Source organism: Aythya ferina (genome assembly GCF_964211825.1).
Source record: "Aythya ferina genome assembly, chromosome: 7".
NCBI classification, from domain to species: Eukaryota; Metazoa; Chordata; class Aves; order Anseriformes; family Anatidae; genus Aythya; species Aythya ferina.
Window position 1 is genome coordinate 17,721,231 of NC_140302.1, and position 18,172 is coordinate 17,739,402.

General features: G+C 61.9%; 1 protein-coding gene across 2 annotated transcripts in view; it reads right to left on the reverse strand.

Moving 5' to 3' along the window:
• The window catches only part of PSD (pleckstrin and Sec7 domain containing), a 29,005-nt gene extending 15,326 nt beyond the window's left edge, over positions 1 to 13,679 (reverse strand). The window contains exons 1-6 of one of the 2 annotated variants that reach the window (XM_084526038.1): positions 12,850 to 13,679; positions 12,667 to 12,769; positions 12,103 to 12,559; positions 7,547 to 7,990; positions 597 to 797; positions 30 to 110 (exon numbers count right to left, since the gene is read on the reverse strand). In XM_084526038.1, the coding sequence (XP_084382164.1) occupies positions 30 to 110; positions 597 to 797; positions 7,547 to 7,990; positions 12,103 to 12,559; positions 12,667 to 12,769; positions 12,850 to 13,605 (2,042 nt within the window). In that variant the 5' untranslated portion in view covers positions 13,606 to 13,679. The remainder of the gene's footprint in view (positions 1 to 29; positions 111 to 596; positions 798 to 7,546; positions 7,991 to 12,102; positions 12,560 to 12,666; positions 12,770 to 12,849) is intronic. The other variant, XM_084526039.1, reaches the window with a different exon arrangement.
• Positions 13,680 to 18,172: the final 4,493 nt, after the last annotated feature.

The following is an 18,172-nucleotide window of genomic DNA, read 5'->3' on the forward strand; positions in this document are numbered from 1 at the left end:
TGCACACGTCCACACGCAGTCCGCCTGACCTGAGAGCCTGGTCCAGACTCATCCCCGTGAACACGAAGAACTTGAGGTACTCCCCTGCCACCATCTTGCTGAACTCGTTGCTGAAATGCAAAGGGGGGAGCGAGAGTGGGATCGACCAGACTGGGGGCATGGCAAAACACAGAGGGTGGGGTGGGTTCCCGTGGGCTGGGAGACATGAAGGCAGGGCTGTGGGAAGCGTGCTGGGGACAGATTCCTCCCGGAGTCCCACGAAACTCACGGGGTTTACCCACAGATCCAGTGGGAACACTCATCGTGGAGAAGCTAGAGCTGGAAGGGCCCCCAGGAGGCATCCCCTGGCACCTGCTGAAGGTGCCCAAGATGCAGTTGCGGTGGGAAGGCACAAAACCTGGATGTATCATAGGTGCTGAGACCTTTAGAGGGAACACCTGGTATGGACAAGCTGTCATGGGGAGAGGGCTTTGGGGCCCTGCCAGTTGTCCCTGCCAGCCCAGTGCCCCACGAGGGCAGCGGCTGTGGGAGCACCGGGGGTGCAGGTGGGAGGAATGATGCCTTTGCAGGATGGGCCGTTCCTTGCGAATACCCACACGTACTTCTTCCCCAGGTGGCGGGCCACATCTGCTTTTTTGAAGCCATCCAGGTTGTAGAGCCTCTTGGCCAGGCGTTTGGCAGCCTCCAGGTCAGCCTTGTGCCCGTTGGAGAGGGTGTCTGTGCTGCCCAGGGCCAGCTGCTCCATGCTGTCCATCTCCGAGTCTGAGTCAGAAACCAGCTGGCTCAGGGGGTGGTCGCTGCAATGGAAAGGGACACACCGCGTTAGTCTGCCCACGGGTCCTCTGCTCCTCCAGCTTCTTAGCAAACATGCCCTCACCCTGCTTTGGAGGTCAGCCACTCTGCTGGGCTGCATATTGCACACTACTGCTTAGAGGTGCTCACAGGTCGGGGCTGGGTGCTAAGGGAAGGCTGGAAGAGAGACGAGGTGACAAGATGCTTCTGGTGACTGATGACGGGACCAAGTCACTCAAAGCCACTTCCAAAGTGGATGTGGAGAGACAGGACAACTGCTCCAGAGTCCCCACCCTGAGCCTGCGAGACGTCGTGTGTGGGCTCCGGCTCTGCCAAGCCCAGCTGCAGCTGAGACTTGGAGCAGAAACATGTGCACGCTGCATGCTGTACTCTACAGACACCGTCATTTTTTAACCTGAACAAACTCCTTGTGCTGCTCTCGAGTGCAGTTCCTACCCAAGACAAGAAGGCCATAATTCTTGCACTTGGCTTCTCTCACCCGGTAACTTCAGAGCACAGCAAAAACCAAGGAACAGAGCACAAGGATGAAGGCAAACACCGCCGGCCCCGGCTCGCGGCACGGTGTGCTGCCTCCCCCGGGCTGCCCCTCAGCCCTCGCCCCGTCAGGCCTTACAAGGCTGTGCTTCGAGCACTCTCTTGGCTTCGCCTCCGGAGCTGTCTGACTCAGCGGCACACAAGCGATCCCAACAAAAAGTAAGTTGAAGCTAATCAACAACGAATGTTAAGCAACTCTGACCTCGCCCAAATTTTCTGGCAGGCCTCGCAATGTTCCAGTCTGATTTATTTTTAAAAGTCTCTAATTGACTTTTAAGAAGGCCTCCTCTCCTGAGCCAATTACCCAGGCCGGTCTCCCTGAGGCTCCACTTCTTCCACTAAGGACAAAGCTGCTCTTTGCTGCTCGGCGCTGGCTGACAGCTTTTGGATGGAGCTCGTCCCGTCCCGGGGGAGCTCCGCACAGCACGGACAGGCTGCCCTGTGCCTCGGGGGGCTCTCGACGTCCCCTGTGCAACTGGGAAGCCCAAAAGCATGCAACCATGGGCCAGACAGGTCCAGAGCTGCTTAGCTCCAGAGCCCTGCAAGTCCTGGGGGAGATGCACTTGACTGGGACCGCCGTGGAGCTTGGAAACACCGGGCAGTGACTGCGGTACGGCCCGGGTGGGTGGCCCCTAAGTGGCTGCAAGGTCCCTGGTGGCAAGGAGCTCACCAGCCCTGGGGCATGTCTCACCGAGCAGGAGGCTTCTGTACCCACAGCACACCCGGCTGGTTTGTGGTGCCTCCTGCAGCAAACCTAGAGCTCCAAGTTTCCTCCATGACCTCTCTTCCGAAGCTGTGCTCCTCACCTTCCTACCCGCTGCTGAGCACCCAGCCATGGGGCCATCTACAAACTCTGTCCTTCAACAGCTATCTCGTGGCAGGCTCCCAGCCCGTGGCTGTGACTCTTGCCTTGCTTCTTGAAACAGACACGCAGGGCTCACAGCCTGTTTGTTACAGCAACTCTGCCAGCGGGGTCTGCCATCCCCTCCCTCACCGGGCCCCAGCTCCGACTTTGGGCTCTGTATCAGCAGAGCATACCCATACGGTCAGGATGAGGCACCATGCTGTACAAGAGACCCCAGCCTCCAGGCCACGCCAAGAAATGGGTTTTCACCCAACACTTTTCCTACGGAGAGAAGAGCAAGAGCCCGATCCTCAAGCAAACGGCGAACACAGCAAAGAGCACATGTCCACATCTGAGGCAACTGAGGTGATGCTAATTTTCTTGCCAATGACCTAATGTCTCGGGATTTTTTTAGTGTACTTTCTGAAGTGACATTTCAGTTTGGCTTGAAGAAACACTGAGATAATATTTTTACATTAGATGTATTTCCAACCCAAGAACTGGCCTGCACTTAAGGAACAAAGATCAAATTTGGTATTGTACGAGCATCTCCAGCGTGCCTGAAATGAGTCATCCCTGAGTGGCGCGGAGCTGGCTCGTCCCCACCACGCTGCCCGCGGTGGCACGGCCACGGCCACCCCCACGGCGCCGCTCCCCACGGCGGGCGCCAGGCTGGTGTGACCCAGCCAGATGGCAAAGACCCCACGTCTGCCACACTTGGAGGTGTTTGCCAGGAGGCCCGGACCCCCAGGGAAGCTGCAAGGTGCTTCTGCAGACACTCTCTGATGACAAGGATCCCTCTCCAGGGCCAGGCAGTCCTTCTGCGGGGTCCACACACTCCGTTTCATGGCCCCAAATACTCCTTCCCTTGGCTAAAGTGTTTCTTCTCTGACCCCCAAATATTCCAGCTCCAGACCCCAATTACTCTTTTTCTAGTCACACCTTTTCTTGTACCGAAGACTCCTTTGCCTTGGCACCAGGCACGCTTCTCTGAGCCCAAATCCTCCTTCCCAGGGCCACATCCTCCCTCCCTGGCTTCAGATCCTCCTCCTCTGGGCTCAACACTTGCTTCTCAAGGCCAAACGCCCACCCCCGGACCCAGATGCTCTGTGTCTCGCCCTGATATTCATCCTCTGGCTGGCAGCCCGGAGGCCAGCAGGAGACCAGCACCTTCCTGCGCTGCAATGCAGCGTGCCACTGCAGGAGCCCCGCTGTCCTCTCCACGAGGCTCACCCGGCACCATGCTCTCCCCACAGCCTTCAGGAGCTTCTCTCCCCAACGTGGGGCAGCACCAGGCTGTTAGCTCAGCACAGCCTGCCCCAGGGGCTGCCCTCCAGCTCCTCGCTGCCAGCAGGGATGTATCTGCACAGCGGGACCCCCCTCACCCATGTCTGCTCCCCAGGACCGGAGAGATGTCCCTGGGGACAGGCTCAGACAAGTGGACATTGGTTTCAGCCTGTGGTGCTCTGCTGAGCTCCCAGGCTATCCAGGTCCTTCCTGGCATGTTTCCACATGAGACACCTGCTGCAGGAAATTCAGAAATGCCTACTGCAAGCCACTTGTTCCCCAAAACAGGCCACGGGGGGGCTCGGTTTGCTTTCTGCACCACGAAGGGACAGGGCAGGGAGCCCGGTCTGAGTCGGCGAGGGACACGTGCGTGGGGCAGGCCAGCACCCTGCCCTCAATTCCCACTGCCCCACACGCATGGCTAGGAGCCCGGCACCTCTGCCAAGCAATCCCAGCCTGCCTAATATCGCTGCTAAGAATGTACCAGACCGGATCCTTGGCTGAGCTAAATAAATGCAGCTCCCTCCATCGGTCTCAGCGGAGCGACTTTGATTTATGATAGCCGAGATCTGGGCTGGTTCATTCCTCGCAGAATTGGAGTTCGGGCTGGGAGGACACTTGAAGGTCAGCCAGGCCAGCCTCCAACCACAGGCGGGGCCGGTCCCGCGGTCCCCAGCCCCGCGGCTCTGTCCAGCCTGCTCCTCAAATCACCCGCAGCGGCCCCCGCCAGCATCACAGCCACCCGAGCCAGGTAAGAGCCAACTCGGGCAGCCGTGCCCCTCCTCGCTGCTGTTTCCCTGGAGAGCAAACAGCAGAGCTGCTCTGCCAGAGCCGCCCCTGCAGCACGGCCCTCCCCCGAGATGCCTGCCCGTGCTCTCTCCCCCCGTCCCGCTGCCACCCGCAGCCCTCGCAGGGGCTCGGTCCCCCCTCCAGACACTTTCTGGGGCGAGCGGGCTCCCGGGGCCTTAAAATCCGGTTACTCACCAGCCGGGCGGGGGGGCGGCTTCTCCTTCACGGCCCCAGATGCCATGGTGCTAACCCGGGGAAGCCGGGACCTCTCGGACCTTTGGGCAAAGTCCAGCCAGCGGGGCGTGAGCGAGCGGGGCCGCAGCAGCAGCACCAGCAGCAGCAGCACCAGGAGCAGCACCACCAGGAGCAGCACCAGGAGCAGCAGCAGCAGCAGCGGCTGCAGCAGCAGCGATCACGGCCCGGCGCTGGGGGCCGCGTCCCCCCGGCTCCCGTCCCCGCTCCGGCCGCCCCCGGGGCCGCCGCCGCCCATTGCCCCCCGCAGCCGCCCCGGGGCCGCGGGCACCCCGCCGCCGCCGGCCCCTCGTCGCCCCGCCGCTCGCCGCCCTCCCCCTCCCTTTCTCCCTTCCCTTCTTCCCTTCCCCTCCACCGCCGGCCATGCCGCGCCGCCGCCCCTCCCCGCCCCTCCCGCCCAGCCTCACCGCGCCCTGCCCGCCGCCGGGACCCGCTGCGGGTCCCCCCCCGCCGCCACCGCCCCCGCCGCCGCTGCACGCACGTGTGCGGCATGTGCACGCCCGGAGCGACGGACACCGCCGGGATCGGGCCCCAGGAGGTGACAGCCGGCAGTGATGCCCCAAGTGTGCCACCTGGCAGTGCCACCCCAAATGTGCCACCCCAAATGTGCCACCCCAATTGCTGTCCCTGCCTAGAAACAGCCGGTGGGACCCATGCCACCCGAAGCCACCTGGACACTGGTGAACGTGGGTACCATGAGGGATTTTCCCCCTTTTTTTGGGGTAAAGTCCCCCATGCACCTCTGTGCCCCATCTCCTGCAGTGCCAGGCTCAAGGCCACGCTGGCAGAGAGGCCCCAGGCTCCAGCCCCGCTGTGCTCTTCCCTGCCCTTCCCCACGCCATCCCCCTGCCCTTCCCCTTCTTTCTGTCCTCCCCTCACCCTGCAGCGCAGCCCGCATAAGCCCCGCTGGGCATGGCACTCGGGGCACTCGGGGCACTCGGGTTCTCCCTCACCAGTTTGCCCAGTGACAACTGGGAGCCCCGCTGCCGCTCGGGTCACTCGAGAGCAGCTGGCAGACCTGGGCTGGCCTGTGCCAGGGGGAAGGGGGGCACCAGCTCACCGATGGCTGCAGCAACAAAAGGCACCTTATAAAGAAACACAGCAGCGCTTATTGGCACGGCCCCGCGCTCCCGCACACGCCAGCAGCTGGGATCTGGCACAGAGGCGGCTTCGGGCCGGCACAGCGGAGGCTGGGGAGGCTGCCAGCCCTGCAGCTCCCGTCCTCCCACACCGCCACGTCCCCAGGGCTGGGCTCTCCCTCGAGCCAGGCTCCCCGGGGGCACGCTGCCAGCTGCCACCGGGGAGTCTGCGGGCTCCTCCTGCCTGCCCTGCTTTCTGTCCCACCCCAGCCCATGTCCCCAATTCGGGTCCCCGCGGAGCCTGCCTCTCGCGGGGTGGCACGGGCAGCAATTAACATCCTCTCTCCCCAGCTCTCGGCGATAAACGCTCCTCGGGGTGGTCCAGGATGGGGAGATGAGCAGACGCACCCCCGGGGACACCGTTTGCCTGTGCACGTCCCTCTGGGGCGATGCTCTGCAATCTGCAGTGCCTGCCCCAGGGCTGCCCTGGGACTGGGATCTGTAATTGCGAAATTCTGGCTGCTGCCGCAGGAGCAACCTTCCTGCTGCCCCAGCTCCCACACCACCCCCTCGCCAGCACCACCAGCCCCGGAGGGACCCCGCACAGCACCCTGCCTCCTGCTCCTGGCCCCATGCACACGCTGGGTCCCTGCCCTGGGGACAGCAGCCCCTGCCCAGTGACAGCTGGGGACCTGCACACCTCCTCCTGCTGCCCAAGGGGGACAACGGCTCCAGAGCGAGGGCCGGGCACTTGTGGAGTCTCTGCCCCACACTGGAGGTGTCAGTGTGGGGTGTCCCTGTGCAGCAGCTGGGGAGGTCCCATGTCGCGTGGCCAGGGTGTCCCTGTCAGGGCATGGCACTGTGCGGGGGCTGGAGCATCCCACTGTGGGGTTCCCTGCTGTGGGGCAATCCTATAGCAGAGTATTTCCCATTGCCATGTAACGGGGAACAGGCTCCTAGCAGCAGAGCACAGGATGGCCTGTGAGGGACATGCCGGGCTCTCCCTGAGCTCAGGGACATGTGCCCACCTCTGCTCCTCACCCAGCTCCCAGCCGGAGGTCTCGCCCTCCTGCCTGCCTCCAGCCAAGGCCACCAGAGGAGGCAGAGGCACCCCAGTGCTTGGGGAGGGCATGCTGTGTTTTCACTCGGGCAAATTTCCTGCTGGCAAGGTCAAGATAAAAGCATGGACTGAGGATATCGTGTGCTGAGGGATGCCAGAGCCTTGGTCTGAGCCTGGAGGCTCCATGAGCCAAGGCTGTCTGGCTGGGGCAGGGAGCTCCGTGGCTCTGCGGGGTGCAGGGGGCACCCACAGCCTGGCCATGGGTTGTTGCTACCAGGCTCTGTGGATGGTAAGTGAGGCTCTGTCCCCACAGTGTCACTGGGGCTCTCCGCGTTGCTCCTTTGTGCCTTGGCAGAGCAGTAGGAAGCAGATTCCTCCTCCAGAAAGCAGTGATCCATGGCTGGATGCTGCCACCCTCTGCTGCTCGGTGCCTCTCGGACATCACCAGTTTCACTGCACTTATCTTGCCCAGCCTCTGCGCCACCACGTCCCTGCCCTCGGTGTCCCAGACAGAGGGAAGGCCTCGCCAGCACCTCTCTCCCCAAAAATGTCCTCGGGGTGACCCAGGGGCCACAAAGCAGACACGATATCCCACCCTCCTCTCTCGACTGCAGGCTCTGGAGGCGACACAAAGCTCGGACCTACAGCTCCCAACAAGGCTGGGGAAGATGAAACATGGGATGTGCTCCCACCTACACGCCTGCCACAGCAGGACGATGCCTCCTGGCCTGACCAGCCTCCTCTCAGGCCAGCAGCACAGCCCAGCCCTCACCCTTCCCTCTCCCAGCAGCAGAGGCTGGGCTCGGGCTGCCAACACGCAGCACAGGGTTGGATTCCACAGCGAGCCTTGGCGGCCCAGGTGGGCAGCAAGCAGCTTTGGCCACTCACCTCATGTTGGAGGCCAAGGGAGTACCAAAGCTGTCCTCTGAGCAGCAAGGGCTGCGCCGGACGCCTTTCCTCTGCCTGCCTCGCCCCTCCTCCCTCTCAGTCCAGGGGGCATCTGTGGCCGAGCTGGTCCCAGAGTCCGGCTCCAAGTGAGCCAGAGGAGCAAAGTTCTCCTCGATCAGCTTGGCGCTGTCTCGGATCTGTCCCTGTACTTCTGGGGTGAGGGTTGGGAGGTCAAAAGTGAAAAAGGTCCCATGGGTGCGGGCTGGGGAGGAGAGGATGTCAATGGAGTCCAGGCTGGTGTAAGACGTGCCTTTGGCTCGATGGGACTCCATGATGCTCTCAAAATGCTTGCTGAAAGAGTCCATGCCATCCTTGGAGAGGCTGTGCCCTAGCAGGAAAGGCACTGGAGACTTGAGCATACCCTGCGTGTCTCGATCCATGACCCTAGAGGGAAAGAAAGGGAGAAGAACTGGTCACTGAGGAGCAAGGGATCAGAGCCCTGAAACAAAAGCCCATGCACTGCTCCAGAAGGAAACTGGGAGGGCAGAAGGCTCCTCTGAACAGCTGCAGGACGCCAGACCTCCAAGGAGAAGCCTTGCCTGCCCAAGACATGATGGGAAGAGGGACTGCCTGGCCTCCCTCCAGACATATGCTTCTCCTTTAATGAGCTACAGACTTTTGTTCCTTTCGTGGCTCATCCTCCTAAGAAGCTTATGAGAGGGCTACTGCTCCCAGCCACTCGCCTCGAGCTTAGATCCAATAAACGGCTCAAGCACCAAACCAGGATGTGCTTCAGCTCCACTTCTAACCAAATCTGCAAGTGCTTGAATTTTCCATGAGCCTTCAGAGCTCCACAGCGCTCCTCAAGCCACCGAGGGCAGCGTGACACCTTCGTCCACGTACGCGACACCGCGGGCACCGAGCAGAGCCTGCCTGCAGGGTCTGCACAGGCAGCAGCTCCCCACACAGGTTTTGAAGAAGGAGGGGAAAGCAGGACGGCTTGGTGCTCAGAGCACCTGCACCCAGCCCAGCTTACTTCCATGGGGACTGCTCCAGCCTCTCAGCTATGCCTCTCTTACAAAGATGATCCACTGTGAAAATAACACAGGGGATGACTCCAGAGAGAATAAGATATCCTATCCTGACAGCAGGGGCAAAACCCCAGGTGCTGCTCCCTGCCAAGGCACCCAAACCCATCTCTCCTGGCCCTGGAGAATCATCTGGCCATGTACCAGCCCTGCAGGAAGGCTCAGCTCGGCTCCAGCATGGGTCTGGGCCCAGCCCAGCACAGGAGCTGCTAAATCTCCAACCCCTGAGACTTTTCTTCGGTCAGTGAGGTAAGTTGCAGCCTGCCCATTGGTCCGAGCATGTGGCCGTAGGGATACTTCCAACCCCGAGAACAGCAGTGCTTCAGTCATACAGGCATAAACACAGCCCTAAAAGCCTGTTTTACTCAGAAGCTGCTATCGCTTTATTAAAGTACCAGAAAAGCACTTGTTATGCCACTCTCTTTCCTGATTAAAAGCAAAGAACTGATCCAGCTTGTCATAACATTTGTTATGAACAAACAGCCTCATACAGAAGGCTCAGAAAATGCATTGCTGTTTGAAGCACCAAGTGGTTTTCTCATTCATTAGCTTTCATACGCCGCTCAGAAATCTCACCCTGATTATTCAGCAGGCCACGAGCTGCCAGCTTCACTGCACCAGATGCAGGTGGCCTCAAAGGGAGCCCAGCTAAGTGAGCAGTGGGGAGGAAAGGCAGGATGAAGGCTGCTCTTGTCGATCCAAGAGCATTTCCCCAGCTGCACAGCACTGCACTGCATCCTTACCAGTCCTGCACGAGCCCCAGGAGCCGCCTCAGAGGGGACTTTCTGATGAGGACACGGGAGATGAGACCTCTCAGCATTTGCAAGCGTGAATGTGCGCTCCCTGCCCTTACCATTCTGCACCGTGCTGCTGAGCTGAGCTAATGCTGCTGACTTCATTTTGCGTCTTGCATCCATAAGGAGGGCCATGGGCTGCACAGGGAAGGACAGCAGCCGCAGACAGAAAGGACCTCGTTCCCAGGGGAGGGCAAGGGAATCGGGCTTATTTTTGTCATCAAGCTTACTGCCGCCAAAACACTGAGAAAACATAGCTGGTTCTGTGCGCACCATCTGAGCTCCAGGAGCGACCTCTCCACCCCAAAACAGCAAGCCAGCTGTGAGCAAAGCCATTCAGACCCAGCCTGCCCCGCGCTGCCCAGCCCTGCCTGGCTCCACTCGTGGCACAGCCCCACGGCCAGGCAGTGCAGCCAGGGCAGCGCCAGGAGAGGAGATGCTGAGGGTGCAGTCAAGCACCTGCACAGCAGCAGCAGGCAGCACAAAAACATGTGTCTGGCTTCGAGCTGGCGCAGGACACACGCTGATCCTCTCTTGGAGGTGGGCCAGGTGGGTGAGCAGGGGACACGCATCCCCTCCGGGAAGGCTCCCCTGGCAGCAGGCCCAAGGGCTGTCCTGGGCAAGGCTGCTCCGCTTCCAGGGAGGAAAGGTGCTTCTGCCTCCGGCCAGCCCTGCACGCTCCAGGGACTGGGGCACCATGCTGCAAAGCCTCCTCTGGCTCCTTGGCCAAGGCGTTGGCACTGCTGGCCATGCCAGGCCCTGCCACCACCTCACTGACCCGCGGGGGATGCTCGGGGAGGGGGGAGATGAGCCCGCCCTTGCTGACAGGTCTCAGCTCCCTGCCTCTAATGGGAATAAAGACAGTAAAGGCTTAGGCTGGTCATTAGATGTAGATCTGGCTCTAAATATACTCAGGGAGAGGATTTGCTGGAAGAAGACACTGTTTCTTCTGTCACTTTCCATGTCTTATTTGATTCTGTATTGGATTTTTCAGCCTGATGTCCTGCCAGCTGTTAGCACGTCTCTTATTTTGGGAGGGCAGATCACACAGAAGGTGCCCTTTGGCCAGAATTTAAAGGGCAACACGACAGTGCCCAGCCAATCCCCCCTTGCAGAGGGTGCTAAACCCCTAAGGCTAGGTTTCCAAAGGGATTTATATCTGCAAATCAGCATCCGATGGTGCTTCAGCAATTTTGCAGGGCTGGTCCTCCCCGGCTACCAACAAAGTGCTCTGCAGAGAAACTGCCAGGGCAGAAGCTGCTGGTTTGCAACAGCTCTTGCAGGGCAGGGTGGCGCTGGCTCCTGGGACACAGGGGGGTAAGGGGGATATTTAATCGCCCCAGCATCACCCCTCCTGCAAGCAGGCAAAGCAGAAAGCTTGGAGTAGCAAACATCAATAGCAGTGACTGGTAAACAGGAGGGAGGGCTGCAGCTGCAGAGCTCGGAAGCAGCGTGTAAGCAAAAACCCAGGGCTGTAATGCAGGGACCGAACAAGCTTGTGGTTTTAGGCAAGCGATTTTCAGCATGCTGCCCGCAGGGTCTGCACCTCGCTGGGGAGCAGGCAGGGGTCTGCACACCAAAAAAAGCCGAAAGCCACGGGTCTGCAGAGCAGCTGCATAAAATGGGCACACCACCACTACATCACTACATACTTATAGCGGGAGCAGCGTGTTTCGGGGCTGCAGTGCATTTCAGTACACATCCGACCTCTCCAGCACTGCCTGGCGAGCTGCGGTAAGGTGTCTCAGAGGACAAAAAGCAGGTCTAGGCTCACAGCCCACAGGAATTGTAATGGCCTAGTACAGCTTTGGAAATAGATTACCACCACGTAAGGTAATGGTTACAGCAACTTGAAGAACTTGCTCGCAGTGATAACAATATAACTTTACAGCTTTGCAAATCTTCTGTGACAATTCATTTGGAAAAAAAATGCATTTCCTTCTTGGGAAAAACAGCAGGAGCCCAGCTCCCCTCTGCAACGTGCACCTTCCCTTCCACTTCAGCCCAGCTCCTCACGCTTCTCCCTCCCAGAGCAGGGGCACCACGGAGAGTTATTTTTTCTATCATCCCTTCCCACCACCACCACCAAACCTCCCTCTTCCTTTTCTTCCACCCCCGTGCATCCTGCCTGCCTTCGGCACAGTGTGGCTGTGCATGCTGCCAGGCACCCCCCTGTCCTGGCACGCGGGGACCGCCTGGCTCTGTTTTCTCCGCGAGACCTTGCCCCCATGTGCGGAGCGTTTGCTGATGAAGCTGAGCCCCCCTTGACCCACCCATCACTGTCCTGGTACACGATATTTTGCCACACAAGTGAGAAACGGCACCGTGCAGTGGTGTGGAAAGGCTCTCTCCAGCCCAAAGAGCTCCCCTGGCACTGTCACCCGAGTGCCCTGGCTCGGATGGGTGTGAACGGAGCTCAGGGCTTGTCTCCATGGGAGCAGGTCCTGAGGTCTGTGCCCTGCACCAGACACCAGCACTGCCACACTCCTTCATGGGGCAGTGAGGGACCCCCAGCCTGCGGGGTGCCCCAGGACCCCCTGACCCCACGCAGAGCTCAAGCACAGCTGCCAAGAGTTTTGGCTTGGGCACTCGTTTGGCAGAGCCTGTTTTATCATGCACTTGGGATACCGAGAAGGGTGAGGGGCGCTTTCTGCCCTCACATGCTGAGCCTCACCTTTCCCTGTTCTCCTTCCTCATGGCCTCAAACACCTCATCGTCCTCCTCCACGTCTCCGCCACGCAGCCCGTCCTTCGTGCGCTTGGCGCTGTGCTCGGGGAGCCCCTCGGGCGTGCTGTTCCTCCGTCCTGGCGTCCCCACGAAGCTGGGGTTGCTCTCGCTGTCCTTTTGGCTCTCGATAGCCGAATCCACCTCATCCTTCTCGGCCAGGATATCGTCGATGTTGGTTTCACGATAGCACCGCAGCGGCACGGTGTCCAGGTCTGTCTCGGAGTACTTCACCGTCCTCCTGATGATGCCCGTCTCGCAGGAGCCGTGCTCCTTGCTGCCCGGTGGGGACACCTCGATCTCCACCTCCACGTGGCTCAGGCCATGCTCGGGCACCGACTTCTGTGGCTCTGCGGGCAGCAGGCAGCCGGGCTTCGGGGAGGGCTCAGCGAGGGGGGCCGAGGAGCCTGTAAGAGAGCCCAGAGCCCCCGTTCGACCCCAAGTCCCAGTGGATCAGGGCCCTGTGCCCCCCACAGACCAGCTGGTAGCCACAGGTCCCTGCCCGACACCTTACCTGCCTTCGGGGCCTCCATTGAGCCGTAGAAGAACTCCCACTTGGCCCTGGCGATGCGCTGGGCATGGGCTGAGCTCTGCCGGGGGCACGGCCAGGCGCTGCCCTGCGGGGGGACACGGCGGTCAGCGGCCAGCAGGGCTGGGACGGGACATCTCAGCCCACTGTGGGGTCACAGGCACCTACCTGTGGCCGGGGGCCGGCGGGGACGTCCCCCGGAGGGGCCTGCAGCCCGTTGGTGAGGGAGCTGAAGAGGCAGCTGGTGGCGAGGGTGCCGGTGTCCCTCCCGGCCCCGCGGGGACGCGTCTCCCCCGGGGACCTGCTGCCGGCCAGGAGCGGGTCGGACACGGAGGCCTCCAGCTTCAGCTTGCGCAGCAGCCGCTCCTGGGGCTGGGGCTGGGGCTGGGGCTGGCCGGGGGGCACGCACCAGCCCTCGCCGTGCTCCACAGCACAGGGCCCGTTCTCCCGGGGGGCCGGGGGGCCGCCGAGGGGCCGCACGCTGGCCTTCTCGATGAAGCGGAAGGTGACGACGGAGCTGCGCCCCTCGGGGGCCACCAGCGGGCTGCGGCTGCCGGGCGAGGCGAGCCCCGCCACGTGCTGGCCCCTCCGCGGGGTGCAGGGGGCCGTCAGGCGCCCCCCGCCCGGGCAGCCGCCGTTGCCGAAGGGCCCCGTCTCCGTCAGCTTGCGGGCCAGGGAGCCCGTGCTGTTGTAGAGGCCGAGGGGGCTGCGGCGGGCGTCGGGGGCCAGGCCCTTGCGCAGGAGGTGGAGGCGGCCGGCGTTGAGGTTGGGGGTGAGGCAGCGCGGGGGGCTGCGGTGCTCCAGCTCGGGGCTGGCGGTGGCTGGAGGCCAGGGGCGGTGGTCCCCGGGGTGGGAGAAGGGTGGGGGCGAGGCAGAGCAGCCCTCAGCCGTGGGGAGGTGGACGAGGCCCCCGGCCTGCGCCATGCTGGTGGGGAGGGGAATGCAGGCGTCAGGTCCGGAGCTGGGCAGGGCGAGGCATCCTCAGGCAGCCCTAAAGGACACGGAGAGGTGGTGAGAGGAGGGGGCAAGGGACGGGGAGGTGCAGACAGGGGGACGCTGCTCAGAGGTGGGCGTCGGGTGGAGGTTGGCCCAAGCGCCTGCAGACAGGTGGCCTGAGAGGAGCCCCAACTGCCCCCCACCCAGACTGATGCAAGGGCACGACTGAGGCTCTGAAGCCCCCAGAGGGACTTCACCAAGTGGGGGCCGGGAATGCCAGGAGAAGCGACAGGTCCTCAGGAACAGGAGGCTGGCGTGGGGACAAACGGATCTGCGGTGTGATCGGCCTCCACACAGCCACAGGGGGCCAGGGCAATGGAGAGGACATACAAAGGGTGGGTGCCCTGTCCTCATGGCAGCTCAGCTCAGAAGGAGCTCCAGGTGAGACAGCCCTGCCCGAGCTCCCTCCTGCAGCAGGAAGCAAGAGGTGTTCGCAGGCAGACAGTGCCCATCACACCAGCCCCACCGCGGGGACACCAGCAGCTCCTCGCCCAGGCTCTGGGCACACCAGGGGCTTGCTTCCTTCCCTGGGTCCCCTGGATGCTCAGGCGCTGGCCCTGTAGACCAGCACCACCCAGACAGGGTGGGAGAGCATGCTGCTGAATACTTTTACTGCCCATTGCCACCTAAAATCACCTCAACAAGGGGGAATACCCTGGATCACGGAGACATCCCCAGATTACACTCACTGAAGGAGTTTGACACCATCAGCACGAGCAAGAAGCCTGTCTCTTTGGAGGTCAACTTGTGTTGTAAAGTATGTCACCCCGTCACATGCTGCAGCCGCGATCCGTGGCACAGACAGAGCTGTCAACACCAGCAGATCCAAAAAGCAGTGGCTGAGACAGTCCTGCCCTGGGGGGGCCAAGCGTGCCTGTGCCAGCAACACGACCCCGGCTCACCTGCCCCTGCCTCAGGACTGCTCCCCTGCTGGGGATCCCTGTCACCCCAGCGTGCCGAGGCACTGCAGGGGAAGGTAGGTGCCAACACCCTCAGTGCTGCCTGCACTGGTCCTTCCCACAGGGCAGCTAACACATGGACTCAGCTTTCCCCAGGCTCCTCTGAACTCCTGGTGCACAGCAAAGGTTCTGCCTTGGCGGCTTTTGGCTTCCCCACATGCAGAGGTGCTCGTTCCCACACTTGGATCTCGCCACTTGAAAGCAAGAAACCAGATGCTAGTTGCAAATGGAGGAAAGCATGATTTCTTCTCCCCATTTCTCGGTGCAAACCAGATAGGATTAAACTGAAGGGCATAGGACTGGATTTTCAGTGGTGTTTAGGCTCGAGGGATGCAGAGACATAACTCTTAATAAAACAGCCCAAATCACCCACATGGGGCGGGCGCCTCTCTATCTGCACTACTACACTTCTGAAAAATTTGGCTCCTACAGAGCAGCAGCAGTCTGCAATTCACTCGCTGCAGAAAATATTCTCTGTTTAAGATGTCAGTTGCTGTTTTTACAATCTTTTCCCCTGTTATGGTTATATTCACATTCAAGGTTGCTTAACTGATAAATAACAAAAATGCTGGGTTTATATATTTCAGATGAAATTCCACTTTTTATCTAAATGTGGACTGACACACATGCCAAGGGAAAAAGTTATCAGCAGAAAATAGCCGGCATCCACTGTAACATAACAAATCTATAAAAAACAGCCTATCTCCATGTACACGAGTTATTGCTAAAATAAATGGGATGAGCACAGCGTGTCCTCCTGGTTATCGAGGGAGGATCATCACACTCGTAGCAAAGGCCACGCCGTCTGCAAGGCACCGGAGCCAGCCTGTTACTCCATCCAGCGGAGTGAGCCTTTCTTAAATAAGGAAAGGTAAAAAGCACAAACGCAACCGCGATGAAAAATCAATGATGTAGCTGAGGCTTCCTGCTTGCCGATTTGAATCAGGAATCAAAACGATGCTCTTTAAAGCACCGTGATGAATGGGGCTGGGCTGAAAGGCACCTGGGGGGCCTTGCTGGTCCCGCTGCCCGGGGCAGAAGCCGTGTGAAGGGAAGGGAGCCACGAGCAGCGGGGACACGCGGCCAGGGAGAAAAACTCGGGAGCTGCAGCGTGGTGGCAGGGGGCTTCACAGCGGGGTGGGGGGTTCGTTTCCCAGTGCAGCCTCTCAGGTGCACAACAAACTTGCTCTCAGCTTCTCAGCAGCCCAGGGGGTGGCCGGGGGCTCCTGCTGGCCCCTGCGCCGTGCCGGTGCCGAGCGGGGCGGCGAGGGGGAAGCAGCAGGCGCCGGGCGGTGCTGTGCTGCGGGGGAAGCGCACACCCACGCGAGGGAACAACCATCTTTTTTTTTTTTTTTCTTTTTTTTTTTTAAGGGGCAAAGAACGGGGTAGAGACGGGAGGGAAGGGCAGGGACCTGTGCTCCCCCCGCGCCCTCCGCCCGTCCTCCCTCGCCCCGCACCTGGCGTGTGGCCGGGATCAGTGGATGTGACACCCAGCGAGGACGCAGCCCCCGGCCGGGCGCTCCCCGCTGTCCCCGCAGCCCCGCCGCCACGGCCGCGACCCGCAAGTGCTGCGCCTTGCCCCGCCGCGGCCACCCGCCCCCAGCCCCGCCGTTACCGGCACCGCCGCCGCCGCCGCATCCTCCGCTGCTCCGCGATGCTGCCGCCCGGCTCCGGCTCGGCTCGGCTCGGCTCGGCTCGGCTCGGCACGGCACGGCACGGCACGGCACGGCACGGCACGGCTCGGTGCCACCGGCACGGCTCGGCGCGGTGCCACCGTCCCCAGCCCGCCGCTCCCCGCCGCGCTAATCCCGGCGCGGGGCCGTCACTCCGCCCCGCTGACAGCCCCGGCAGCCAATGGCAGCCCCGCGGGGAGCCGCGTCCCGCCCCCCCCGGTGGCACCGGGACCGGCGGTGGCCCCCGGGAGCATCCCCGGGGTGCGCGTCCCAGGGCAGAGCCGTGACCCCGGCCCCACGCGCGTCCCTGTGCCACCCGCCGCGGGCACCCGCAGGGCACCGCTGCCTGGGGAGCGCGGGCACAAAGCCCCAAAGGTGCCACGGGTCCCGGCCGCCCGGGCTGCCCACGGGTGGGAAACACCACCCCACCTGCAAGAAACCTCAAGGATGGGAAGAGAAACCCAGCCGCCACCCCACGCATCCCGCACAGATCCCGCACGGGGACAGCGGCGCGGCGGTGGGGACCCGGCCACGGCCTGCACGCGGTGGCTGGCGGCCAGCACTCGCTGCCCGATCGATGCACGATTAAAGAGCACTTTATTAGCCAGCCCAGCCATCGTTACCACGCGTGCGAGAGGGGAGAGGCCCAGGAGAGCCGGTGCCTCGCACGCCCGCAGTGTCCTCAGGAGGAATTTGGGGGAGCTGCCCCTTCGTGCTGCTCTCCTGGCCGAGGGCAAGCCCGGCTCCGTGCCCACCTGCCCTCACCGTCACCCAGAAGCGTGTCCCCATCTCACAGGGACACCGGGAGGAAGCAGCACGCTCCCCTCATCTTTAATGCATGGCAGCACTGCCATTTTCTCCCCTCCTCCTGCAGGCTCCTGCCTGCGCAGCCCGTCTCCCCCACGCCGGGGACCGCGGGTCCCCGAGCTGCCTCGCACGCTGACGGCTTTCCCGGCCGGCTTGAGCAAAGCTGGGCTAATTAGGGGCCTCGCTGCCGCGGGATCAGCGACCTGATTCCTTCAGCAGCTTCTTGATGGCAGGAGGGTGGTGGGAGGGGGGGGGTGGAGGCTTTTCTCTAAGCAGCCGCCGGAACGACAAATTTAACCAAGTGGAAGAGCTCAGAGCTCTCCTGGCGTGCCCACACCGGGGCCAGCCACACCTGCGCCCTGCTGGCTCCATTGCTTCCCATACCCACCTCTGCCCCTGGCTGCAGCCCTTCGCCTTCCCGCAGCCCTACGCCTCCGGAGCAGAAGCCCCTGTGCTCGCTGTCACCTGGCACCAAATCCTGCAGGAGCCTCTCCAGCCCCACACCGTCCCTTCCACCTCCTGGTCTCTGCCAGCTCCCCGAGCCCAGCCAGAGCTCTGTGTAGCTACTGCCGGCTTTGTCCTTGCTCACCTCCACAGCCCTGCAGTGCTCCCGTCCCTGCCGAGCCCAGAAGGGTCTGGGTGTCAGCGGAGCAGCCCGGTGAGCAACTTGTTCCTTGGGAGAGCCTAACTGGAGCCACAGCACGACCCCCGGCACGTCCCTCTGCTGTCGAAGGCTCTGGGGCTGTGCTTTGGCCTCGGTGGTCCTGCCAGCGCAGGCATGGCTGTGAGGCGGGTGGGAGCCCCTCACCCAGCTGGGGGGAGCACCATGGCCATGGGGAGCCTGGCCCTGCAGGAGTCCCGGGGGAGGCGAGGCAGCAGAGCTCCCTTTGTCTCCACACCGAGGGCTCCGGGGCAACCAGTGAGGTCATGTGTGTTCCCTCGGGGCCAGGGCTTAACTACACGGCTCTAATTAATCCCTTCTGTGCCAACACCCAACCACATCCTCGCTAGATATTAAAAACCCACTGCAGCATAAGCCGAGTCTGCAATGGGTTG